This window comes from Acanthopagrus latus, chromosome 13 (assembly GCF_904848185.1).
Source record: "Acanthopagrus latus isolate v.2019 chromosome 13, fAcaLat1.1, whole genome shotgun sequence".
NCBI lineage: Eukaryota > Metazoa > Chordata > Actinopteri > Spariformes > Sparidae > Acanthopagrus > Acanthopagrus latus.
Genome location: NC_051051.1, coordinates 25,337,189 through 25,364,540, shown reverse-complemented (window position 1 = coordinate 25,364,540; position 27,352 = coordinate 25,337,189). Strand labels below are relative to the sequence as shown.

General features: G+C 42.3%; 1 protein-coding gene across 3 annotated transcripts in view; it reads right to left on the bottom strand.

The window, feature by feature from the left end:
* The window catches only part of sgcd (sarcoglycan, delta (dystrophin-associated glycoprotein)), a 281,116-nt gene that overhangs the window by 96,879 nt on the left and 156,885 nt on the right, over window positions 1–27,352 (bottom strand). For all 3 annotated transcript variants that reach the window (XM_037120242.1, XM_037120240.1, XM_037120239.1), the window contains one exon: window positions 2,804–2,989. In XM_037120242.1, the coding sequence (XP_036976137.1) occupies window positions 2,804–2,989 (186 nt within the window). The remainder of the gene's footprint in view (window positions 1–2,803; window positions 2,990–27,352) is intronic.

The window sequence follows — 27,352 nt, the reverse complement described above, 5'->3', positions numbered from 1 at the left end:
ATTTATTCTATAATCTGCAGGGGCACACGTTAAAAACATTCCAACAACCCGCTGTGCAGCATTCTGTCAGAACATACAGCTCAGCATCTAAGAAACTGCTCTCTGATTTATGTAGATCTCATATTAAAGTCCCGCTGAGAAGCAGACCTCATGTATTATTCACAGTGGCCGTGCATGTGTGTGTTTGTATGCATGTGAATGAATGTGTGTGCTGTACTTTCTATATCCGACTCATCACAGGCACACTGGATTACTACGCAGAGCCACAGAGAGACAGCAGAAAGGTAAAACTGGATCCGTGCAGGAGAGTCAGAGCTCATCTCACAGGGTTCTGCAAAGACGTGGATGCAGAGTGAAATCATTTCATCACACAGACACACACACACACACACACACACACACACACACACACACACACACACACACAAGATCTTTATTATCATTTGCATACTTTAACCTAATAATCCATGCTATTTTTATAGAAGCACGTAAATGCCTGTTTTGCTTTTTTTTTTTTAAATTGCTGATTAAACTGAGTGTATCTTCACTTCATAAAACCTCCAGCACCTGAGGCCAGAGAGTGATATTTGTTTAAAACAGCGGGCAGCGCTCCAGTATCAACTATTTAGTATGCCAGAGAAGAGTTAAGCGTGTCCCAACACATAATCTGTTGAATTCTGCATGCCAAAAAACAAGCAGTATGTGGTCCTGCACCCGGTCACAGTTTTGCTGTATGTATGCTGGCGTGCTTTTCTGGTTCTTCTTGACCCACAATCCTCTGCCCGGGGAATGATGCGTCACACGACAGAGCCACAGAGAGAACACAGATGGAGGACAGACTCACATTTTCTTGCTACAGACTGCAGAACTGTCAGCAGGATTACACAACAACAACAACAACAACAACAAAAAAAAAACAGATTTCCCAGAAACATGGATGGAGGGTGGATCCTGGACCAGAAGAGACATAATTTACTTTGGGTGTGGATCTGGATGAAGGGACGGATTCAGGACTTTTTTATGGGACATTTCCATTAGTTTCTAGAGGAATGATGTATATGAACGTGGCTGGTATCTATGAGTGAGTACAAAAGAGAGCTGTGGGACCTTGATGGAGGCATGCGCTCTACTGCGTGCTATTCTAGCCTCTACTTACACTGATTACCACAATATAAAAGTTCCCCTTATGCAGCCAAAACAGCCCATCAAGGCACGGCCATGAAACCCCTGTGGGATGTTTGTAGTGGATCCCCGGGTCCTGTATGTTGGGGTGTGGAGCCAAAATGGATCAGAATTGTACCATCACTTCCAACAGACGCTCGTCAGATTAGGATGTGGGGAGCTGACACACGGGGCACACTGCCATCAGCGAGTGCCACTGCCATCGACAACAGCATCTCAGCTGGTGGTGCATGTCAAGTTACAAGATGATAAATGTTATTCACATCACCTTTCAGTGGTTTTAATGTTGCAGCTGATGGGTGTTGACTGATCCGAGGAAGAGTTAGTCAGGAAGAGCGCTAGTCAATAGATGACTAAAAGACCTTTAACATTAAATGAATAGAAAACACTGAAGGCACAAACAGAAGGCTCAACTAAGGATCAGAAATGTAAAAAAAAACATCTATCTATCTATCTATCTATCTATTTTTATCTCCGTATATCCATGTATCAATGTATTCTGTGATCCTCGGTTCAGATGCTTCACACCTTTGCTGCTCAGCTGCGAGCAGTACAGTAGCAGCAGCTGGTGCAGCTCAGAGAGGAGGAGCGTGACAGCTTCAGTGAAGCTTTATCCTTCAGTTCTGGTTCACTTAGACTAAATACAGCCCAGATGGAAAGAAGAGAACAGACATATTTGTTTAGCTTTTTTTCTTTTTCTTTCACTAGATGGGGATGAACAGTAAAGGAGGAGCAAAGGAAAAAAAGGAATATAGCTGGAAACCCTGATGAGTATAAATGAGGTAAAGGCTGATCAATAAAGGGAAGGCAGAGCATCGAGCCAGCTATTCCACTTCACTGTAATGTCCCGAGGTCCACGTGTCCCTGCAGTGTTGATACCTCTCACATCCACAGGTCACATCATACACTCGAGCCCAGAGACGTTTTTCTTACATTAAGTACATATTTTCAAAAAATGAGTCCAGCAGAGGGATTTCAGCTGTCAGTTTCTACACCAGGAACAGCTGCACACTTAATGACCTACAATATGCTGCCTAATAGGACCATGACATTTATTGATTATTAGACGATAACAATGACTTTTTTCTCATGATTTGCATCCTGAATTGACAACCCAGTCAACCACAATCCAACTACAAATCTCAACCAAACACTTGGCCTCATTTCCAACAAAGTGTGTTCGACATGAACAAAGATCGCCAGCGCATCAAAAAGCATAAGGAGACAAGAAGATCAAACTTTATCACAGATGTCATAGTGACGGAAACACACAAGATGTATTTCACTGAGCTGTAAGTGTAACCTGACGGTGGGAGAGTTAAAGACAGCGACATTTAACATTTAATGAATTACTGTGGAAACATGAGTGGTGCAACTCAAATATGCATCACAGAAGGATTCATGTCTCTGCACTTCATGCTGGTTGAACTAATCCCTCCCTTGAAAATGGGACTTAAACGACTTCCACTTCATGCAGCTTCAATCCTTTTGTCTTGCTTTTCAATGACAACTCCAGTTCATCAGCGCCAACACACACACACACACACACACACACACACACACACACAGAGTCATATGAACAAGAGCCCGAGGCAAATCAAAAGGGCAAAATGTGACTTACTATGGTGAAGTTCATGACCTTGAGGATCCAGATAGTTAGTGCCAAGTTGATCAGGATCAGGATCATCAGCAGCAGGACGAAGAAGTAAAGGCAGCGTTTCCTCCAGCCGTATATTCCCACTTTGTACACTTGTGGTTTCTCTGAACTCTGGACATTGTTCCTATGAGTGCACTGTTCTTGGGTCATCTGAGAGGAGACAGAGAGAGAAAAGGGAAGAAATGATTATGGCTGAGGGCAAAATCTGGACCTCTGTGGTGATTACCGAGACAAACACTCAATCAAACTCAACCACTGAGACGTTCAACAATCCTGAAATCTTTAAGAACTCCAACACACACAAAACACTCTCCAAAAGTTTTGCTTCCGTCATGTTTTTCGCCCCTCCTGAACTTTTTCATCCAGCCCAGAAGAAATGATCAGATTAAATGTGTTCATGGTTTTCTGTTGAACGTTTAATCAAAGGTGTAATTTGTAAAATAAGGCAAGAATTTGAAGGTAGTTCTAAAGACACATCACCAGAGTAACCGACAACCGCTACTCCCTGCCAGCCATCCTTGGCTGTAGTTCGTTACCATTAAGTAATTAGCTCATGGCTCAGTTAGCCGCGGAGCCAGTGGCCTTCGAGTTTGTCTGGACTGAGACCTCAGGTCAACATGTCCAGCAGGGTCCAGCTCAGTCTGACATGATCCACAACACAGCTTTGAATATCGCTGTCTTATAAAGCTGTTACGGCAAACATACTCGTCTAATCATTTTCCTGTTTATAAATCCATTAGTCATCAGGCAACAGTATCAGTCTTTTAAAGAAGTGGTTATATTACAATATTCATCCCTCTTTGAGTGTCTATTTGGCTCTTTAACTGCAGCTAAATGCTTCACCTTGTTCACCAGATAGTTGGCCACTTTGTCAGCTGTTTGCTGCTGGACTGCTGCTTGCGAGTCGCATTAACAGCAAGAATTTACAGTACTTTCTTTCCTCTTTTCCTTGTCTGGCTGTAATATATTCAGCCATTATTGAACCCATTGAGCCTCCATGTTGGAGCCACCCATGATTGCTTGGAGATTTGTGATGGCTGCTGCAGGGACTCTGTGGAGGATGAACTTAAGGGATAAGGGATGGGACACGACTGATCATTAGCACAAATAACATGTCATAAACATTCCTTTCACACACTCCACTCCACTACTGACCAGCCGCTCTGTTTGGGCGCGATGAAAGACAGTTTCGTTAGCAATTGCATTGATTGATTGCCTCATAAGTGTTCTGTAACTCCATTATTCCCCCTCTGCCCCCGTTGATGTGCTGATAGTGCCGATTAATGATGATTATAATTGTCTGCCTGTGAAGACGAGGAGGCATTGTTCACTTCAAGCGCCATAATAATGGCCTAATAACTCTGTGGAAAAATACAATTTACAATCGGCCGTGCTTTGGAGTGCACGCCTCAGACTACCAAAGCCAATCGTTTCTGACAACCACACACATTTCCCGCTAACTGAAACAAATGGCACAAGACAGGGCCCCGGTGAGAAAGTGCTGAAAGCCACAGAGGAAACTCCAAAGCACCAGTCAGCAAAAAAAAAAGAAAAAAAAAAGGGAAATCTGATTGTGTACGGTCAGATTTTAGTTTTTGTTTGACGGGAGATGCAGAGAGATGAAGAGGCGTAACTCTGTGATGTCTAAGCTGATAGTACAAAAAAAATGATGTGAGAGTAAACAGAGCTAGAAGAGCCAAGAAAGTGCTTTCTCCTGAGAAAACTTTAAAGTTAAAGCTCACCAGGGTCCCCTAGAGGCTGCAGTGTTAATCACGCCATGCAGGATGAAAGTCTTGGAGCGAAGCAGCAGTGACTTTGCTGGAGCTTTATCAGATTTAGTGCTGAAAATGTAAAAAAGTTTTGTGGCAGTTTTTCACTTATGTTTTTTTCTTCTGGCAGCTCTGATGAGGATCTATTTCTTTAACTAAACTTCAAAGCTCTGATTGGCTCGGCTGATTTTTCAACCAGAAAGCAGACATCACTGAGCGCAACACCAGATCTTTCCCATCCTCGAGATAAAATGAAGATGAGGGAGAGGTCAGCGGGCCGTTAGATGAGCAAAAATGATCAAATATCTCGACCATTCAAACAGTTAAGCTACATTCATACTTGTCAACCCTCCTGACTTTCTCAGGAGACTCCTGTTTGTCTCTTGATTAAAGTTTCACTACTTTTCCCCCATTTTAGTCACCTTGTGACATTTTGGTTTTGTGAACGTGGCGTGCAGTCGACTATACTGCTGTGACTTGTCATCATCATCATCATCAGGGACAAAAAAGGGGACAAATTTCAGACATTCACATGCCAAGAATTTCCTTCTTATGAAAAGTTTAGAAGGAAAGGGGCGTGCATTTTTTTGGAATTTGCCACTTCAATCATGAGGGTGGTCGTTCAGTCAGGACTGTGTGTCTAACATAAAAAGCTTTTGCAGTGTACAAATGCAGAAAGTCTAAACTAAACTTTGTTTTTCTGAGGAGTAAAATCCTCCCTAGTTTTGGGGATACCAAGCAAGAGACCAGTGTTCACCAGTGATTTCTGACAAGACATGGAGACATTTAGCAGCTATCTTTGGCGCCTCAAACCCTTAAATTCCACCATGTCTGTGTTTGTGTTTGCTCCACCACAGCACTCCAGTCAGTGAGTTTACTTCCACTGGCTGTGTTGTGTATCTACTCCGTTGAAGCTTGAAATAATGGCATATTATTTTAGGGTCTGAATATCTGCACCAAATGTCATTGCAACAGCTGTGGTGATCTTCACCTGATTTGGAGGAAGGATATAGCATCTATATACATTCTCAATATGTTGTTTAATAATCAGCACCCTCCTTTAGGAATATCTCAGGCTGATCAAAGAGTTTAACAGGAGCACCTGATCACTCAAGCTTTTGTGTTTTCGTTCAGACTAATTCAAAATCAAACACGAATACAGCGACAAACAGCTGGATGAGCCAGAAGTAACTCAGCCTGTTTGAACAGCGCTTTAGCAAAATCCTCCTGGAGCAGCAGCCTGCAGAGTGGGGGATTAATAACATGTCTGATCCGCCATCACACTTTTCTTTTGTGTCCCAGACACCTGCCTCTGCTCAGACCTTCCAAATGTGTTGCCGTGGCAGACAGAACAGAACGCCACCCTGTCCGATCCCACGTCTGAACAGGACTCAGTTCAGCTGACAGGACCGCCCCGACATTTGTTTACAACCAAGAAATTTGATTATGAAAAATCCACACATGAGATACAAGAAGACTGACGGACAGGTTTTCCATTTCCTCTCCCTGAGATTTGTTTTTTGATTTTTTTCTTGCTGGGTGTGACAGTCTCAGATAACTGACCCTGAAACTGATATGAAACAAACAACAAAAAACTTCAAAATGAAACAGATCATGTCAGTGAAATTTTGCAAAGCCGGCGGCAGCGAGAGACGACAGAAGTCATGCAACATTCAAGCTCCGAGAGAGTTCTGCAGAACGGCTCATCCTTAGAATGCAAAAGAAAAAGGAAGGTTTATCAAACAGCCCCATCAAATCCTCGTCCTTGGAAAGAACAGATGAATAATCGAGACCTATTTTGTTTTTTGTCTGTTTACTAAAACTTAATTACTACATATTTGCAGCACTCCTACCGGAGACAGCGCTGTCAAATGAACTGAAATTATAGCAGTTTGTAGTCATAAAAATAAGGTAACCCTGTAATGAAACTGTCATTTATTTAAATAAGAGCTTTTGTGTAACCATTTATAAAAGAAAAACACTTTCACAAAAATTAAATAAAGCAAATTGAAAAATATCCTTAAAGCTGGTGAAAGAACAAAGCTGGAAAAAATAATTGATAATAAAAGAATGAATACTGCTGAAGCTGCCAAGAGTCTGCAGGTGTTGTGGGGAGAACAGCGTCAGCAGCTTGGCAGGCAAAACACACTCAGTGACACTGACATCAGAGTCACCTGCTCACATAATTACGATGGAGAAGTGTGTGTGTGTGTGTGTGTAGATGTGTTTCGTTAATACTGGTAATCCTTCTCCAAACATCTCCCAGTTTGCGGAGAATCATAAAGGTACGATGGCTGCCTCCAACATCACTTGTTTCCTGCTAACTGCTAAAATAGCAGCACAGCCGGCAGGATACCATGTTGGCTGTCAGTGTTTCTGCAAACCAGTGATGTGTTCACCATGTGTGCATGTCACAGGCGACGTACCATATTGATATTTCCACAATGTGTCATCATCATCATGTCACATTGCATGTTTACTGACAGGAGGTGGATGGTGGTGAGTGGAAGTTATAAGCGAGAGGGCTGCCAAGACAGTGACGACAGTTTGAGACGGATATTCACACCACTGGATAGATTCAAGGCAACGCAAGGACAACTTCCATGTGTGTTTGTGGATATTTTTTAATGGGAAGAAAATATGTTGCATCTTTGGTTGAGGTTTGTTTGGGATCAGGCACAAACAGCTGCCGAGTTTGGTTTGGTTTGAAATAACTATTTCATTAGGACAAGACAGAAAACGATGGCTGGGGGGAAAGAAACTGATGTTGACCGTCTGTAAGAGAGAGCAAGACAATTAACTCAATGAGCTTTTCTCAGCGAGGCCTGATGGAGAGGCACTGAGTGATGAGCACACTCGTCGCGCATATCTGGAGCTATTTTTAACACCTGGTTTTGTGACTGTGCCAGCGCTGGAGAATAGAAGCAGGCCGGGGTGAGACAGAGTGACAGGTAACTGTGAAGTTAGCTCCTGTCCTGTCTAACTTGACTTTTAGCACATTCCTCTTCTCAAAGTGCTTTTCCTTGTGTATTTTACTCGCATGACATACATGAGGCTCGAGGTAGCAAACCTAGCTCGTCGAGTCCCTCGCCCTCTGCCACACTGAAACTCAGCAACGTATGTCTTCAGATCAGTGCATCACACTTTCTCCCCCCGAGGCTAACGGTGGCGAGATCTTTGGCTGTGTCCTCGCACATGGCAGCAGGGTGTTTGTGCCCAATGTGGGTCAGAACAGAATAAAGCTGACGAGTAGCATCACACAGGGGAAAAGCTCCCACACTGAGCCGTTAGCAGACAGTTTGGCTTTTTGCAAATTGGCCCACAGACCAAAACTGTAACTGCTCCAAATTAACCCTTGACATTCCTAATTAGAGACCAAGTTTTGTATAAATTTGAATGAACATCAGTCAGGAGTCCAGTAAAGATGCTCCTTCAGCACCAGCTCAGATATTTACACATTTTTCCCAGATGATAGTCACTCATGTAACCAGAACCTTCCCCCGTACGCAACACTCGTTCTAGCAGAGTACCTTCACCTTTCTTTAAAATTGAAATAAATCCAACTTTTATGGACTGCAAATTTGATATATGGTTTAAATGCACCTTCTACAGTCGCTTACACCCTCTAATCCGACATCCAAACACAATTAACAAATCGAAGATAGTTTTCAGAGTTGGTTTGATTGGTTCCTTAGTTCTGCATGCTCGTTTCCCGTTCACTCACAAAGTGTATCATACATCAAAATAAATGTACCGCAGTAATGAAATATAACGGCTCTCTCCTCTGTGCTTTCAACAGACTCTCCACTTCATGCACAAAGAGTACTGATAGCTTTCCAATAAACTCCTGCGCTACAGGCTGACTGAGAGAAGAAAATGGTGCTTGGTTACAAGCTAAATAATGGCCACTCTCATAAGAATGGAGGTGTGTGTGTGTGTGTGTGTGTGTGTGTGTGTGTGTGTGTGTGTGTGTGTGTGTGTGTTAAGAAAGCAGAGTTGAAGAGCCAGGGAGGAAGAAAATAAGTGGCAAATTGGAGGCAAATCAAATCATCGGCCTTTGAGTCTTTTTCCCTCCACTGCTGCCATCCAACGGTGCCGCTCATTCAGCCAACTATTCATTCAGAGAGCCCGAAGAAAACCCAATGGTCCAAAAACAAAGTCTGTCTCTGATTAGAGAAAGAAATGAGGTTTTACAAAATGTTATTGGTTATTCCTGCTGCCAAATAGCCAGGCAGCTCCCCCATTAGAACTTATATAGACAACATGTGGATCGGTACCAGGGCCCGAGGGCTGCTGCCAATGGAAACGCCATTACTGGGGCTCGCTCGCCTCCAAATGTGGGAATGTACAAAATGGCCGACAGCCAGAGGGAGTTTTTATTGGCCATTTCAATCTGTGGGTGAATGGGCAAGTGGAGAGATGTGATTGGCTGGCTGAGAAGTTACTAAACATTTAAATGTTTGTCGGTTACGGGTGATTGGACGTAAACTCCAGTAGCTGAAGACTGAGGCAGGAGCCGCTACATGCTAACAGCTAACAGGGAGTCTGTGTCCTCCAGACGTAACTCCGTCTGCCTCTTTCCACCAATATATGTTTGTTGGAAAGGCTTTTTCGGTTTATTGCTCTTACATGTGTTGGGTTTCTATAATGTGTTGTGCACTTGCCTTCACCATTAGACAGCACTGAAGGGAGCCAGCAGCTGAACGCTTCCCACCACTCCTCAAGTGCTATTAACTGTCCTGTTCCTCCGTCGAGAGAGCTCCCGGAGCAATTCTTTTTTTTTTTTTATTGTATGGTTGAAGCACCAGAACTTCACTACAGGTTTTATATATTTTTTTCCTTTTATAACCTTCAACAACAACAGAGAGTAGCAGTGAAGCGGTGCTGGCAGAGTGGAAGGAGTCTGATGAAACCCTGATGAAAACAGACCCACCAAAATAAACCACGTTTTTTTATTCGAAGAAGAAGACGAAGAAGAAGAGGAGATCACATCTCTTGTAAAATATGCACTTAAATATGTCTGCAAACAAAAGTGCTATTACGAACACCAACAACCTGTCTGATCATCTGACTGCAATTCATCTTAGCAGCACAGAATAATCCCTCCGCATTATAAACCAGACTTCTCCTGTCATGTTCGTGCACCAGACTCACCGAGATAAACGCTTGTATATTTACGGTGCTCGTCTTTTCTGACCCCTTATCCTGAGAGCACCGGCCTCGATTTTGCCTTTTGTCCCACTTTGTCGCCCCTCATTAACACCTCAACCACATTCTCGCCTCGGCGCTCCATTTGTTGAGCGCCGCAGCTGCTTGCTGGCCCATTGCAGATGAGATAAGTGTGGTTAACGCTTAGAGATGCTGAAAAGGTCACAGAACAACAGTAAACAATTTAATGAGAGGTCCGACCTGTTCGGCGTCTGACAAAGCCTCTTTCGGTGATTAAACAAAAAAACAGACAAAAATAACCAATTTTGGCGTTTAATTCAGCCGTACAGGCGCGAGGCCGGGCCTCGGGTCAGGCTTGACTGGAGGGCATCATGAATACTTAAACATCTGAGTAACTTTAGACTTTGTCCGTTTCTTTTTAATCGCACACAAATGTAGAAAACACGTTCTCCCTTCCTCTTATAAATGGCTTTAGTATGCTTGTCAACAGCATTGTTGAGCACATGATTAATACATATTGCCAAAGCCTGCCTGCCCCCTCGTGACAGATATGTGGCCATTTTCCACTCCCAACCTGTCTGATATGACAGCTGGTAAGTGGTCCTTCATTTCTATGTTTGGCGCTGAATGTAGCGCTCCAGCGTCTCTAGTTAAATTTGCATCAGGTGGTTAAAAGTACGAGAGTGATGAGCCTTGTTTCATCTCATGAGGCAACACATCTCACATCGCAGTTACAGAGAGCAGAGACAGAAACGCGTCTCTGATTAATCTGATCTATTTGTTTCACTTAACTTCCTTAAACAAAAAAAGTCATTCAAAGACTGAAATTTAAAAAAAAAGAAAAAGGTTAATGAAAAGCCGTTTAGAGGGAATAGAAAAACTAGTGGCCTAAAACTTCTCCCTTCACATGCATTCGAGGTGAATGGATTTTCGTCCCTGATGTTTACAGCAGTGAATAATGATATCTGGAGAAAACAATTTGTCTCCCTCGCAACAACGTCCCAGCTACTCCCTGATAATCTGCACAGCCTGCTGTGAATGGAGCTACAGTCTAACACAAACACACTGATGGGTCTGTGGATTATCCAAATAAACTGAACACTGGTTTGGAAAGACATCTTTTTTCCTCTCTTGTTTTTCCAGCACAACAAAATGAACTATGTCCATTTTATTCTGGTGGAGGCAAAAAAACATTAGATATCTTCAAAAACAAAACTGTCTGCAGTCATTCTGTCACAACTTGACGTAACTGGGGAAATCTGTTTCTATGTGTCCGTATAATTTGTATGAACTGGTCAACTGGTCTTTAAGCCCCCTATAGATGTTGATCTGTAGCATGAACTTTCAGGAAGGAAGACATAACTGTTCAGCTTAAAATTCGTCTCTCTGTCACTCAGATCGGATGGGTGGTACCACAGAGTCTGGAAATGTCTGCAGCTCTCCCTAAAATAACACACCTGGTTTCGACGCGACATAAACGACTGGAAATGTCTCCGGGAGTCCTTGAAGATATCACACTGACTTGTTGGCTTGTACAGAAACAACTCCACCTCCTGATGGGAAAGGTGGCTAATAAGCATATAATTTGAACGTGATATGCCACGTTTGGTACAAATGTCAACCTTGAGCATATCTGTGGTTTGCAGAAACATTAACTGCTAATATTATATCCAGGCGCCTGGGCTGTGCCACTGGATGTTATTTGTCGAAACATCAGGACATTTTGCAACCGCGTTCAAGCCAAAATCTGATAATGTCCTAACCCTACTGTTACAACTTAAAAATTACATTGAACCTCAAATATCTAGAAAAGAAAAGTTTCAACATATGTGTCAACATCTCATCATCTCAGCATATCAGGGACTTTATTCCATAGACTCAATCTTAAAAGTTGCTCCAGACTATAGAGCAGCTGTTTCACTACAGCCACACAGAACAGACTCTCATCACAGATCCACCTTTATTTCTCTCTCTCTCTTTTTTTATTTTTTTTTTTGCCGTTAAGCCTGTAAAGCCTGAGGCGATACTTCACCAGCATAATTAGCTCCTAATCTTTAATGTCACCAAAGCTAACAGGCTCTCTGTTAGCATGACTTTAGAAGGTTTGATCATAAAGCACATAGAATCAGACAGGACGTCATCACAGAGAAGCAGAGAGGAAAAAAAAAAAAAAAAAAAGAAATTCCTGTGACATCACTTTCAACGGGAGAAAAAGAGAAGTGTCAGCAGAGGAGAGGAGAAGTCTGAGAGAAACTCCGAGTGTGGCTCGGCACCCCGGGGTGATTTAAGAGGTGGCGGACTTCAACTTGGCAGCAAAAACCCACCGCAGCTTCCTCAAACAGGCCGAGACGGGAACGAGAAAGAGAGACAGAGAGAGTGGAGGGGAAAGGAAAGGAAGAGGGTGTGGAGGTGAGGAATGAGGGGAAGAAACAGAGGCAGTAATTTGAGAGGTAAAGATCAGGAAGCACTTCCTCTCCACAGCGCTGAGACGCTTTGGGATCGACTTCCTCTGTGTGCCGAGGAAACGACTTCAAACCAATTCAAGACGAAAACTAGCCAATGTGTTAAAAGACGAGTCTTACTTTCCTTTGTTTTTGTGTGTGATTTGAAGAAAAGCTAATGAAGCTCAGAAAGATAAATGTTTTCTGGATAACTGGAGATTTTCCTCGATTCTGTTAGTTGATTTTTTTTTTTTTTTTACAGCTCACAGACACGACACATTCAATCCATCAATCTCTAGCCAAAGCTTCCTTCAAATCATTTGCTTTGTGTTGTTAAATTAAGCGACAAATTGATTTTTTACGAGTCAGGAAACGATGAAAATCATCCTAAGTGACAATAACAGTAAAGCACCGCCTCGCAGTTTCATGGAAATAAAGCTTGTATGGAAAAAGTGGGTGTAGACTTTTGGGTGGGTTGAAGAAATGTTTGGGCGCGTGAGAGAGATGTAAAGAGTCCTCTTCGATCAGGCCGAGCGTGGTGACAGGTCAGAGCGCTGCTGCTCGCCTTTATCCCAGGAGAGAGACAGTGATGCTAAATTGCCTGTCTCTTTTCCTTTTTCTCTCCCCCTCTCACTCTCTCCCTCATTCCCTCTTGCTCTCTCTCGCCCTCTGTGAGAGGCTAACATCTTAATCATAATTGTGTCATGAGCCATAAACACTCATATGCTTGGCTGTGGAGGCAGCCTCGGGGGAAGGAATGGCACTGAATAATAACAATACGTTTATTTGCAGAGCGCTTCTGTAAAAAACTTTTCACATTTCGGTTTACATTCAATATTGAGCGACAACACTGTTTCTCCCGTAGAATAGAGTCCAATTAAAAGAACGTCACACTTCTTTTGGAAGATTTCTTGTCATCTAAAGTTTTAAAACATGGTATTAAAAGAGTATCATGCAACAAAGCTGTTGCTGTCGAAATGTGACTTTCGAGATGTAAGACAGGTTTGTGTCAGAATTATGAAAGTGGAAAAGTGACGCAGAAGAAGACAGTGTGAGTCAGAGAGAGAGAGACAGAGAGAGAGAGAGGACGTTTCAAGACATGATGAACTATTGCTGCACTTTTAATCCGTCCACCGCGACGAACTGGTGAGTCGAGGGAGAGGGCCATAATCTAAAGTAGTCTTTCGGTTTCCAGTCTGTGCAAATTGCACAAGATGCAGCGATCGAACGACACAACACACGAGATGGACTCTGCTGCTGTGGTCTGTTATTTATCTGCTACACCAACACAGGGGAAATAACTCTATACAGCTTTTATGTTCCTTAAAGCCTCGACTAATGAATTTCCAAATGCAGCTGCACCACTCTTGGTGGGTCATTGATCAACATCGATACCTGAGAACTAATAGCTCGCTGAGGAACTGTAGCTCGACCTCGGGCTGAACGATACGGCCTGAAAATCATGATGCCATATGTCATGTCTATATCATGAGACAGAATCAAATATCAACATATTTTTGACCCAATACAATGAGATTTCTGATCAATAATCATCAGTAATGTGGATATATTGACTGAGTGGGTCTGCTACATACCCTGGTCTGAGTTCATAAAGTTACATTTGACACTTGCCATATCTTGAAATAAAATATAAGACAATATATAGACCCATTTCATAAAAGCGATGTGTTAATATACAGCCAAGCCCTAGTTTGAACGAGTTCAGATCATTTTAGTCTCCTCCTTTCTCAGACTCTTTCATTTAAAGGCTGTTGTTCAGTTGCTGTTGCTGCCTCTGAAGCACCATAACAATTATGTCACGTCAATTTATAACAAAGTTAAAATAAAATGTCTCAGAGGGCTTCACAGTTCGTATCACACCCTCTGTCCTCAGACGCTGGTTGAATAAAGAAAGACTTTACGAGCAAAATGTAAGATTAGTAGTCTGGAGCGTCTCTGGAGAGACAAAGCGTGAGTCAGAGATAGACAAAAACACGGATGTTACGTCCTTAAATTAAACCCTAAACACTACCATACAACAACCTCAATCCTCGGATCCTTTGTTCAAATAAAGAAAAAACGCCTCAGGGGGAGGTAGAGATGAGGGCCGAAGACATCCATGAGATGAAAATCTAAATATCTTTCGCGAAATATTTACGTGATGAATTTCAGATCGAGTGCAGAAGTGTTTGGAGTGACACCATGAAGGGGTGAAAATGGTTTCCTGGCCCTAAAGACTATTTTCATGTCACCCTCAATTACAGCATAAAAGACAACAACTCCCATGACCCCACGCTACTTCACAGCATCATCCAACGCTGTCACTGCTTCGACTGAGAGACCTCAAATGGCAGAAATGACATACTGTGCATTCAATTTGCATGATTCATATTTGTGTTGGGTCGTGAACGCTCTCATTAAGCGACTAATTGTGTGGTGAAGCGTTTAGTGGTAAATGTAAGGTTGAAATGTCAGTTTGATGGGCGCCATCCTTCAGGGCGGGTAGGCCCTGTGCTGAAGTGCCTTGGCTGAATAAAGTGCCGACTCTATCAGCCAGTCAGTGGCGTGTCGGAGCCGTCTTTCACATTCGAGTGGTTTAAACATGTTAAAGCTCCTGTACGGTTCTCCGACGTGACTAAAAACTACATCCTGATGTGGTTTCAGGCCAATGGAAAGTTCTGCTCTGCGCCGTTAGATTAAAGTCATGTTGGCACAAAGAAAAAGAAACCTCTCCAGCAGAGAAGTGGTTGGTTCAGTGCCTCGGTCTCAGTCATCTCTCAGTGTTTCCTTTGGTATTACACACAGGGATTGGCGGTGATCCAGAAAATATCAGACACCTTCCACTGGCTCAGCTGCCCGTCCGTTATGGCGTCTCTCTGCTTATTGGACGAGTCTGTGGGGGATTTTTTTTTTTCAGAGGAAGCTCTCGGATTTTCTGTGGCTCAACCAGATGGCACACAACTTCTCTTTCCAAAAAAACCCCTCAGTAAATAAATATTAATCTCGCAGCCAAAAGCAGCTTCCTGGAGACAGATCCTTGGATGCACGTTGGCGGTGGGTGCTGTGGGTTTTTCTACATTTCTTTTGAGCGCAGCAGGGGTCTCTACCAACCAAAAACAATCTCTCTGGCTCCAAGTCAGGGTTCTGTATTTTATTAATTCCTCAGTGAAGAACATTTGCAAACGAGGCTATGCTATCGTTAATGCAAGATGGGATTTTTTAATGACAGAAAACAGCGTAACTGCACTCTCCTTTTCAGTGTTCTAGCAATCATCATTCGGAAGCATTCAAGCTGTGCCCATTGAAACGATAATAACCTCTCTTTACTGATGTCCGTCCAGACTGAACTGCTGTCTGACTCTTCACTACGAACTGCTTAAGTAGTAAAAAAGTAAATAATCTAATGGTTTCAGAAGCAGCCTCACTTCATACCCGGAAACAATACAGCCAAAAAAAAAAAAAAAAAACACCATTGGGGTAAATTGTACACCACTAATGGCATTTAAAATAGCTTCCTTCCCAGCTGTCTACAATCAGTCACCATGGTAACAAAGTAGTGCTTGTGAAATTACAGGCCTCAATTCAAGAACCAAAGGAAGAGTCTGAGGGGGGAAACTTAAAGTATCGAGAACTGTCAGTGTCCCCTGTGACTGCTGCATGAAAGCATATTTCATTAATATTTCGAGAGTTTCTCTTTTTGAAGAGCACTTTCACCTGAAGTGCTTCTGGTTTGTAGCACAAGTGGACACAAAAAAACAAAAACAAAAAAAACCCTCTGCTGAAACCCCCTAGTGCCACACATGACAGAGAGGAGGAGGGATTCAATAATACGATGCTTCACTGAATGCTTCACTCTTAAGATGCTTGTGAAATACTGGAGTACCTCCCTGGGTGACCATCGTCTGAAGTTTCTGTTCATTTTTAGCTGTTAGGTGAAACCGGGTCGAAGGTTAGGACACTCCTGACATGGGGTTGAGGATTTATCTGCTTCCTTTGAAGCTCTGAACTGGAAATGTGCTTCCAAATAAAACCAGACAGGTTAAATGGAAGAGGATTAGGTCAGTCTCAACACCCGAGAGACCACAAGGATATGAGTTACCGGTTCTACTTCTATGTCAGCATTATATTTAGCAAGTTAAATGCTGCGCCGTGTGAGCAGTCAGACCATCACACAGAGCTGGTTGTAAACAGTCACTACACAGCGTGGACTGTAGGTCGAGGTTGAACCTGGAAGTTTGTCTGCGTGAAGTCAAACACTGATGAACAGAGCCAGCTGTACAGCTCATTCTGCAAAGTACAAATTTACAAGTTACATGACACACATATGTCCAGACAGCTCTTTGTGTTATCGCAGATTGAGCTGTTAGGTCTTCAGGAGTTATTTTTTTTTACGGAGTGAATCAGCTGATTCTGTCAAACGTGAAGCCTTAAGATCGATCGGCCAGAGTCCAGGAACAAAACAACAGTGGAATATTTGACATTGTCCGGGCGCCAACATGGAACATGGAATACAACAACGCTTTGCATACAGAGATCACAGATGGATAGATACTGAGCTTTAGCTGAACAAAGCGTAAACATGAGGAGTCAAACAATCACAAAGGTTTTCTGACTGCCATCCTTTGCAATAATGGTCAGGGTTATACAAACAAAGGTCAATTTGGTTTTTAGATAGTTTTAAAACATACTGTATCATGAAGGATTTACATTTTGATACTTTGACTAGATCTGACTGATAAGGTTATGTATATTTTTGTTACAAGATTAATAACTGTAATATGCTGATGGTGACACAAAGTAATCTTTGCTTTAGTGCCGTACCACCAGACTACACAGCAGCTTCACTCCTGAGGCTATGAAACTAACCACATACTGACACATACTTAGGGATGCTGTGACATCTGCAAATTCAATAAAAGCAGGGTCAGTGATTTTGCACATTGTCTAGTTTACAGCCAAACAGACTGGTAATAGATGCAGCTCATGTAGCTAAATGTTTATGTGGATGTATCAGGATCTTTCATCCAACGTGTAATTTCATTTAGACCTCTTTGCATTCATTTCCTCAGCCGTTGGGTCACCAGCTGACTGATGGATGTTTTGACTTCTCTGCACTCCAAACATTGTTTCCGGTAAACATCTGTGGTATTTACTGCACGCTGCGCTCATCTACCACATCATCATTATAGGTGCTCGGCCGCAGTTGTCCATCTTTTCTGATGCACCCTGAACATTCATTGGTATGCACGCCGCTGTGTTGTTTGGGAGTCTGGCATCATTTAGAGCAACAATTTTTATGGTAAGTGCCAATCGGTCATGCTGTACTCTCTCAGGGACGTGATGGAGTTAAAAAAAAAAAAAAAAAACAGCTCAGTATACAGAGGGAGAAACAGAGAAATGAGACACAAAAGTGGAAAAGACAGAGAGAGATAAACTGAGAAAGAGGCTGAAATACTTTGGAAGAACTTGTAGAATGAAATAAAACACAAAGGGAATGCAGGAGAGAGAGAGAGAGAGAGAGAGAGAAAGAGAGAGAGATAGAGAGAATAAGGAGAGGAAAAGGAATCAAGGGACAAAGGAGAGAGACAGAGGTACAGAGACAGAGGAGAGAAAAAAAGATGCGTGTCCTCCAGAGAAAAGTGGGGAAACAAAGAGACCATAACCTTGACGCTTAAGTTGAAAATGAAAGACATTTAAAGGAAGCATTGCTTTTCAAAAGTCTATCTTAATACAGTATTCCCAGATCCTATGTATGATGAGAGATATATATTTTAAATGGCAGCTATGTTTGGGAAATGAACATTTTTCTTATTGCATGTTTTTTCCTTAGACTGCAAAATGTATTCCTACGTGTAGTCGACTCGAAGCACTTGGTTAAAGATTCCCTCCGGACATGTTTTATGTAAAATGCTCAATGTTTGATTAATAATTTGTGTTTGATATGTTTTTTTTTTTTTCCCACAAAACTTAAATTATCCTTGTTAAATAAACATTCTGATCTATGAATATTCATTTTCTGTAGTTTAACTGCTGGAAATATGATGTCTCATTCACTTAGTATTGAAGTTGTTTTTTGTCACTCCTCGCAAGGCTGTCCAGGGTTTGCTTCCAGGCTGTGGTTCGAGGTCCAAGGCTCAGTGTTCAAGGATAGGTTTGGTAAAATTCTGGCAACATCTCTTTGGTTCAGGTGGGGAAAATACTTTTCCACTTCATGAAAAAGTCACAGGACTTAAGCTATAGGATGAATCCATGATGCCATCACTATTTTGCAGACTGCTGTGATGTGGTGTTGGCAGCATCAGGTATGTGTGATGTCACAAATCCTGCTCACAGGCCCTCTTTTTGAAAAATCAGGATTTTCAATGAGCTCAGAAAAAAAGTGTGAGCTATAAGTGTGAAAACAGCCCTCTAATCTCAAACTCTGGCCATACATCACTCTATACAGCGAAGCTCAAAATATCAGCAGGAACTTGAAACACAGGACGGGGTGTGTAAACCTTTTCAGTATCCAGTCCAAACCAGAATCTTTCCTTTAACTGGAGTCAGTGCTGCTAACCACAGTCAGCAGCTGTCAACAGCCTGTATACTTTGCTTGAGGAAATAATGGCAATGTTGGGTAATTCTGCAGCTCTGCCCCTTGTGTTTCGTGCAAGAGACTCAAGTTTGGATAGAGACACAGTCATACCAGTAATATGGTTCTGATAATCCTCTAGCAGACCATAGTTTTCTTGTGCAGATGCTGCAGAAAGTCAGGACTTTAAAAACACTCACTGAATGGGGAAAAATGTTATTGGACATAATCTGGGGTTTTGCAGATCATTGACATCGACAAGCCTTTCTGGCAACAGAGTTGTGAGGAAAACATTATACACAAGGCAGCAATGTTCCCTCCAAAAATGTTATTTGCAAAAACATTTTGTGTAGGGATGCACTGAGACCACACTGGCCCCACAATATCCACAGTCCTCACAAAAATGCATTTTAAAGTTCAGCTGGAGCAATTACAAGGCCTGAGCAGTCTGAGCAGACCAAATAAAGAGGTTTATCTTCCTTTATTTAAAAAAAAAAAAAAAATCAGTCTTTTTCTTTCCCCTCATGGTGTTTTCTTGCTGAGCGGCAGTGAAGAGATTCTTCTGTGTATTCACATGCAGGGACAAAGCACATTAGGTAATAAATCTATATGCAGCTACCCTGACTTCAGCTTCAGCAGAGCTCTATAATCCAGTTTTGTTGAGAACAATGAGAAGAGAACTTCGTCACACATTTCTTAGGCTTGGAATTGATTGAACCATCAAAAACTGTGCATACATACGACAGACGTACTGTTGAAGATCCCCCCCCCCAAAAAAAAATGCCTAACCCATCAGTTTAAAACCTGCAGGATTTATCAGATCAGAAGCTTAATAAACACCAAAAACAATGTAACCTGCAAGGCCACAGAGAATCTCCCTTGGACTCTGACTCATCACCTGTCTGAGAGCACAAACTGCCCCCAAACAACAATTACATGTCCGCTTGTAATTGGTACTAAAATATGACAGACAGAATGCCAATTAACACAATACTTGAAATCCCTCACCAAGCTGAGCTGTTGCTGTAGTCGACCTCAAATCAGTTTAATCAGGTTTTCTTCTAATCTGATCAAATGTTCCTCTGAACACCTTGAACGGCAGTTCTGACAAGTTAAGTTGTAATTGGATTGCATTGTTTTGGGGTGTCTGATTACGATACGAACATCAAGTATGTGTCTTTATTTGCAACACCTTATTTCAAGACCAGTAATTAGTTTTTAAATGTCTAACAAGGTTTACCTTGTTGGCTTACTTAAAGCTTTCTCACGAAGACTCTTGATTGTTCTTCTGTTGTTGATTTTGCTTCCTGTTTAGATACGTAGGTTTTTTATCTTCCAGTTCTTAAGGATTAGCCAGTAATTAGTTTAAAAAGATATAGTCAGAGACAGAAACAGCCAAAAGGATACAGAGAGAGATCGAAATTAGCTGCCCTGTTTATTCTGCCACACAGGAAAGAGGACAGGAAAGAGGGGCGTCACAGGAAATGGACGCAAACTGGCTCAGATATTTTCAACTCAAAGACCGAGAAGCATTAGAAGCATCTGTGAAATTAGAGCTGGACATGAACTGCAGCTGAGGATGATGGGAACTTCAATTGTTAAGCAAGGTACTGAAATAATAATTGTTTACCTGGTAATGGTATCAGATGGAAAATCACCAAACTTCCTGAAGGGTACTTGATGATGTCTAAACCAAATCTAATCTCTCCAGCCCATTCCTTACCAAATTATGTAATTGCTGTTGAGGCAAATGTGAACCTCATGGTGGCGCTGAAGGAACTTTTCAGCTAAACGTAGCCCGTTCAGTTTAACTGCATTATAAACTAGAAATCATCGAGTCAGTGCTTAGTATGTATTTTCTTAATGTTCCAATTAGGCTCAGTCTGATTTCCAAGTTTTACCCCGACCCCTCATTATTATGTGACCCCCAAAATAGAGTAACAAGGTTTGTCCTCTGAAATCTTCCCCTCATAACGGACAACCCTTCAAGACCCTCACACATCGTCGGTCATCGATGGAGTTTCTGTGAACAGACACCTGAACAATTCCAATATGCCGTCTTCGACTGTAGTGATTTCTCTTGCGTTACTGTGGTGATCCTGCAACTTTGCTGTTAACTGATGGAGCATAGACACTCGTCATCGATTCACAACATCATACTATCAATCAGGTCAGCAATACAAAAAAAGAACTCTGCTTCAATACCTGGACATGTAGCAGTTCCCATAACTCTCAGTTTGAGGTTTGTCTCTGCAAACCTGTAGAGGGCCATGCAGCTGGGATAGTTCTTAATACCCCTCTATCCCAAGAAGAAATGGGTCACCTTATCTCAAGGCATGAATGTGCAAAACAGGGGTAGGACCATGATGTATAGTCTGTCAACTTGAAATGACTGTTATTCACATGAACAAAGAGCAAAAGTCTTTTATGGCAAAATTCACAATTATCGAATTCTGAACAAGACCGACTGATTAATGAATCAAGCTGTACGATCTTGGACCCAAGCCATGCATTCATGTTCACACTGTGAGGAACACCATCAATTAGCAGATTGAAACCAACAGAACGAGCCCAGTTCCATCAGAAACACATTCATCTGGGTGTCAGCGATCAATCACATCTATTCACATGGTGTAATTTGTCACACGAACAACAATTGTGTTGGGAGAAAGAAAAAAAAAAGTGGCTGAGAAGTTGTTTCCAGATAGATTCTAATGGCATTTTCTTTAGTTAAATAATGCTTCCAATTTGTGGCCGCAAACACAGATTTCACACTGAACACAATCAGCAAAAGACATTTCTCAGAAAAATAAAGCTAATGAAGACCCTTGTACAGTATGCTGAGGAAGGTTCTCAGTCATCCAGGTCATGGAAATAATAAGTGCTGTATCGCAGGCAACTGGATGTTTTTTAGTTTCTTGAAGATATTTCACCTGTCATCCAAGAGGCTTCTTACTAACTGCTCTAACTAACTGGAGGGGAGTTGCAGGATTTTACACCATGTGTGGGAGTTTCCTTACAGAGTTGTTAAAAACTTGTGAGTCGTTGACCAAACTGGCCTTAATGTGGTTTGTCAGGGCTCAGTGAGCCCAGGTGAGAATGGTTGTTAAGCTCCTCTATAGATGGATTCCTTTACTCCTCTTTCAAACCATCTGTCTTCTCTGGACAAGGACAAGGAATGATTTTTCTCCTTCAGATGTCAGTCGACAGCATAAACTACATTACTCTGTTTAAGCCTGGGTGTTTTGTCCCTAGGATGGACAAGGTTCTGCTTCAGCATGTCGGTAGGTTTAACGTGAACCAGGAAATGATGTTCATTGAAGATCCCCCTGAGATTCTCAGATTCTCCAGCGATCCTTGCTGTGATTTTGACCCAGGTGTCGTCCACATATCTGAGCCAGTGGCTAGGAGCAGTTCCTGTCAATGTGACCAAGGCTCTGTTTTAACTTCTCCCTTGTACAGTATGAATCATGAAAAACACTCTGCACTTTTTTATTTCTTTTTAAGTTTTAACTTAAGTGAGAAAAAGTCAAAACTTTCAGTATCGGTTCCTGTTTGAATTATTTTTCTAAGCATACACATTCATAACCAGGACTGCTGATTGACCAGCGAGGTCTAATTATGTCTGTCTCGGTTTGACCGAGGTCTGAGGAGGCTGTAATGATGTGAAAAGACAGCAGGCTCAGCGCGGCCGTCAAACTAAATAAGACCTCTCTGTCCTAATTGACCTGCCTGATGGCTGCATCGCAATTTAAAAGAAAATAAATACGAAGGAGACTGTACGTGATGGACCCCGGGCGGTTCAATCGATTGTACAGACGTTGCTCATTAAATGTAAAATATCACACCGAGGGAATAGAGCAAACACACAGATATATTATGGATATTATACAGCATCTCTGTATGTGCGGTTGTGTACAAAGTCATTCTGTTTTCGAGCGTTTAGATGCTATTTACCCTGCAGCAAAATGGCCACAAACAACGGGGGTGGGGTCATAATTTCCATGGAAATGACTTTACAGCACCATGCCAAGCGGATGTGGGAAGAGGTTGGCTCGGCGCAGCTCGATTCCTGCTCCAAAGTCTAATCCCCAAATTATCACTCACTCAGCAAATCTCCTCTCCTCTTCTGCCTCACTTTTCTCCCTCTTTTATTGTCCTCTTCTCAGACTCATCTGCCTCTCATTTCTCCTTTCAAGCCTCCCCCCGCTGCTCTATCCATCCATCTGTCTGCAGGAGGGCGGAGAAAATAACAGAAACACTGTGTGACAGAAGAGTGAAATAAATCCCAACAGTTTCAGTGAATGCCATCATGACTCAGATTTACCTCCAGTGAAGAATGTGAGGGTTTAGTAAACAGACAAAACATATGTAATGTAGTGACAGAAAACAAACTGGAAGGCAACAAAAAGAACCAGTTACTGTAGAAGAGAATGTTTTAAAGAGCAGATGTACAGGTACATCTAAAAAAATTAGAATATCATGAAAAAGTTCAATATTTTTTGTCACTCATGTCACTGCTCAGGTGTAATGGAAGCCCAGGCTGCTTTGACAGCTGCCTTCAGGTCATCTGTATTGTTGGGTCTGGTGTCTCTCATCTTCCTCTTGATGATACACCATAGATTCTCTCTGGGGTTCAGGTCAGGCGAGTTTGCTGGCCAATCAAGCACAGTAACACCATGGTCACTGAACCAGCTTTTGGTGCATTTGGCAGTGTGGGCAGGTGCCAAGTCCTGCTGGAAGATGAAATCAGCTTCTCTATGAAGCTTGTCAGCAGAAGGAAGCATGAAGTTGGCTGCGTTGACTGTGGACTTCAGAAAACACAGTGGACCAACACCAGCAGATGTGGCTCAGTGGTCCAAAGTCCTCTTTTCATATGAAAGTAAAGTTTGCATGTCATTTGGAAATCAAGAGTGGAGAGGTACAGAATCCACATTGCTTGAAGTCCAGTGTGAAGTTTCCACAGTCAGTGATGATTTGGGGAGCCATGTCACCTGCTGGTGTTGGTCCACTGTGTTTTCTGAAGTCCACAGTCAACGCAGCCATCTACCAGGACATTTTAGAGCACTGCATGCTCAGGACAGTTTGACACTGCTGGTCTGTGCTGGGGATATGTATTAATTATTGAGCCTTGGAGGTGTTAGTATGTGGATTTCATTTACATTTTAATAGTGACATGCTGCCTGTTTGCCCATGTTTCCAGTGTTTGAGCTAAGCTAACCAGCTGCTGAAGGTAGCATCACGGTGTGAACTTTCTCATATGACTGTCGGCAGAGTAAATAAGAGAGATAGTCTGCATGCAGTACTGAGTTCCGTTCACAGACCGCTTAACAACCATTCACACCTGGGCTCACCTAGCCTAGCAACCCTCATGAAGGCCAGCTGGGTCAACGACCCATAAGTGGCCCTGACCACTCTGCAAGGACACTCCCACACAGAGTTTAAAAGCTTGCAACTCCCCTCCAGTTAGTTAGAACTGAAGACGCCTCTTGGCTTAGAGGCACATCCAAGATACAGCACTTATTAACGAGCCAAAAGAGGCTAAAAAGCTCAGGGAGGACCTCTGGTTACTTGCTACCACAAAATCGTGGTTGTGAAGTTGCTGAACACAACAGAAGCTTCAAAGTCGGGACAGTTTGACACTGCTGGTCTGTGCTGTTTACTAACTGTTTGTGTCCCCTGTCAACCAGGAAAGATGTTGCACTTAGTGTTCTCCTGCAGTTCTCAGTAGGAACAAAATGAAAAGGTCTGATGAGTCATGCTTCACAATTTACAGGAGGGCCAGTTTTATGGTTGGAGAAAGCTCAAGTATGACCGCCGTCCACAAGGCACGTTGCCAGCTGTTAAAAATAGTGCTGTGTATGGGCAGTCATATAGCTTGAAGCTCAACGGCATACATGAGGGTGTGTTTCACACTCAGATGTACCTCTGAGGAAACTGTAAAACAATGTTTCTGGGATCCTTTCGATCACATCATGTGTCACAGCACATTAGAAACTGAAGCTGTGCACTTATCAAAGCTGACTTACCCTAACCTTAACTAACGAGGAGCGTGCGGTTGTGAATAATAAGTGGTCACATCACTAATGCCGGCTACCACAAGTTAAATGTCAACAGACTCCAGTGTGCTTAATTCAGTTCCAGATTAAAAAGGACTCATTTTGCTGAAGCAGCAGCCTGCATGTGAAAAAAAAAACAAAAAAAAAAACAAAAAAAAACCCCAAACAAATATCTACCTTTAATACGTTACGAAAATCAAAGCTATTATCCAGCATGTTTCTCACTGATAAAACCAAAAATAGCGTACGTCAGAAAGCAGCTGCACATTTTGGATTTTACTCGTGGCTGTTTGAGCCTCTTTGACCTGACTTGAAATAAATACACGTATACCTACAGTTATAAAAATGTCAAATAACCGCTATAATCAATAGTATTCATTTGGATAGAAATCTCATGTTCTACTTCTGTGAATGCAAGTTGCTATCCGCATACGTGAACAACTGATTAGGTCAAAATCACCCATCCCAGAACAAAATGACCTTTGCAGCATGGTTAACCAGCCAATCATTGAGCAGTGATTGTTTGTTTGGGTTCTCACAAGAAAAGTACTTTGTTAGGTTTAGCAAAACTGTGAGGCAGAAACTTTGAGACTGCATTTCTTTGTTATTCTGAACCTGCTGGATATCCGTCATGACACATCACGACTGTACGTCTGCTGTGTCTTTTGTATCTTGAATACAGCTCAGCCGTTACGTTTCACACGATTCTACGGTGGGAAAAAACAACTCACTGAATTCCTTCACTAAAAGTCTCAGTTTTGGTTGCAAGCAGCATCTTGCTTGGGTTGGGTTGTTAAAAAGGAGCACAGATCGATTCCTTAATTCACCAAGTGTTGTTGTCTCTTCCTGCGCTGCTTCCTCCTCTGTTCTAATTTTTCTTTGTCCGTCTTGACATCTCCTTCACATTGTCTTCAACAGTGCCATTGTTTTCAAGTCATAGCATTTAACACGCATTTTCATAGTAAGGATAATGATTCTGAAGATAATTTTAGAAACGTTAATAGCCAACTGATTTTGGTGGAGCAGACGGAACCTCACTGCAGAGCTGTGTTAGATGCTAGGTGTTGATCGGATGAGAAAAAGTCCTGATCTTTTTGAAGCAGGGTTCTGATGTGCCACAGATCGGTTGGAGAGGACGAAACCTCCAGACACTCTCAGCAAACAGCAGGCAGCTCTCAGCGGTGGCGGCGAGAGACTGTTGACTTTTGTAGCACTTGTGCTGGAATGTTGCTCGGTGGGTGGAAACAGTGCCAGAGTCACTGACAGCGCTCCGACGTGAGCCAATGAACACATATGAAGGTGAAAAACAATGCCTGGTGTTATCACGCCTGCTGCCTGCATATACTTGTAAAGTCAAGGACCTTAATTCAGCAATAATAGTGTGCTTAAAGCTTATTATCATGGAATTTATTAAAAAAAAAAAAATATATATATATATAAAAAACATGAACTCTAACCAAATTTCATCTATTTTTTAATATTAACAAGAATAAGAGATGTGTTTTAAGTGCTGTGTGGCTGGTCTAGGCAGAATGGACTGCGTGGGTGTCTCCAAGCACACCTGCTATTTTGATTTATTTATGTGCAGCAGCACTAAGTGCAAAAGGGCTGAGTCATAGGTGAATTTAAATTCAGATGTGCTGATTAATAAAAAAAAACACTCTCGACCAGTCAAATCACTGCTGTCATCACTCTGAAACCGCTGAGCCAATCACCAAGTTTTTTTTTTTCGTCAAGCACACAGTTTTATGTTGATAAAGTTATCAGGTTGGTAAAGAGAGAGTCTGCAAAACTCTCCATTGAAATGAACTTGCTTTGCACTGCGTTATTTAAATGAAACCTCCCACCTGTCTGTGCTTCTCCTCTCACCTGTACCCAAAATACTCCAAAAGCTCTACCTGTGCTGATCCCGGTGCTGTCATGAGAGTAGTTATGAGAATTCATCCTGAGGGGAGACATGAATATCTGAATGGGAAATCCTCACTGAAAATCAAACATGTCAAGATCCAGAATCCATTCACCTAAAGTGGTGGACCAGCCAACCGACACTGCCTTCCCTAAATTCAAAAACAGAAAAAACAGTGGCACATTTATTTAGCATACAATCAGCAGCTCATCTTAGGTTTCTTGCCATTTGTTCCTTGCTGCAGAATGGTGATCATTATCTTATTCTGCAGCACAAAACGACACTGGGATGTGTGATCGAGATAAAAAAAATCCAGCGTAAAAACCTTTGTAAACTAATCTCCCCCCCGTTTAAGAAGAAACTCTGAGCATTTTTTTCAGAACAATGAGCCGTCAGAATAGACTGCTATTCGGATGCGATTCAAATTCGATTGTGAATAATTAGGTTTTCACTCCTGCAGGGTGAATTTGTCGCCACTATATCTGTGTGAGTGTAGATCTGACGGTCTGTGTTTGCAGTAGACAGTCGGAGGCCTCATGCAGGCAGACAGGAAAAAGCTTGTGAGGAGACAGAGACAGAGAGTCGGGGGTTGGGGGGC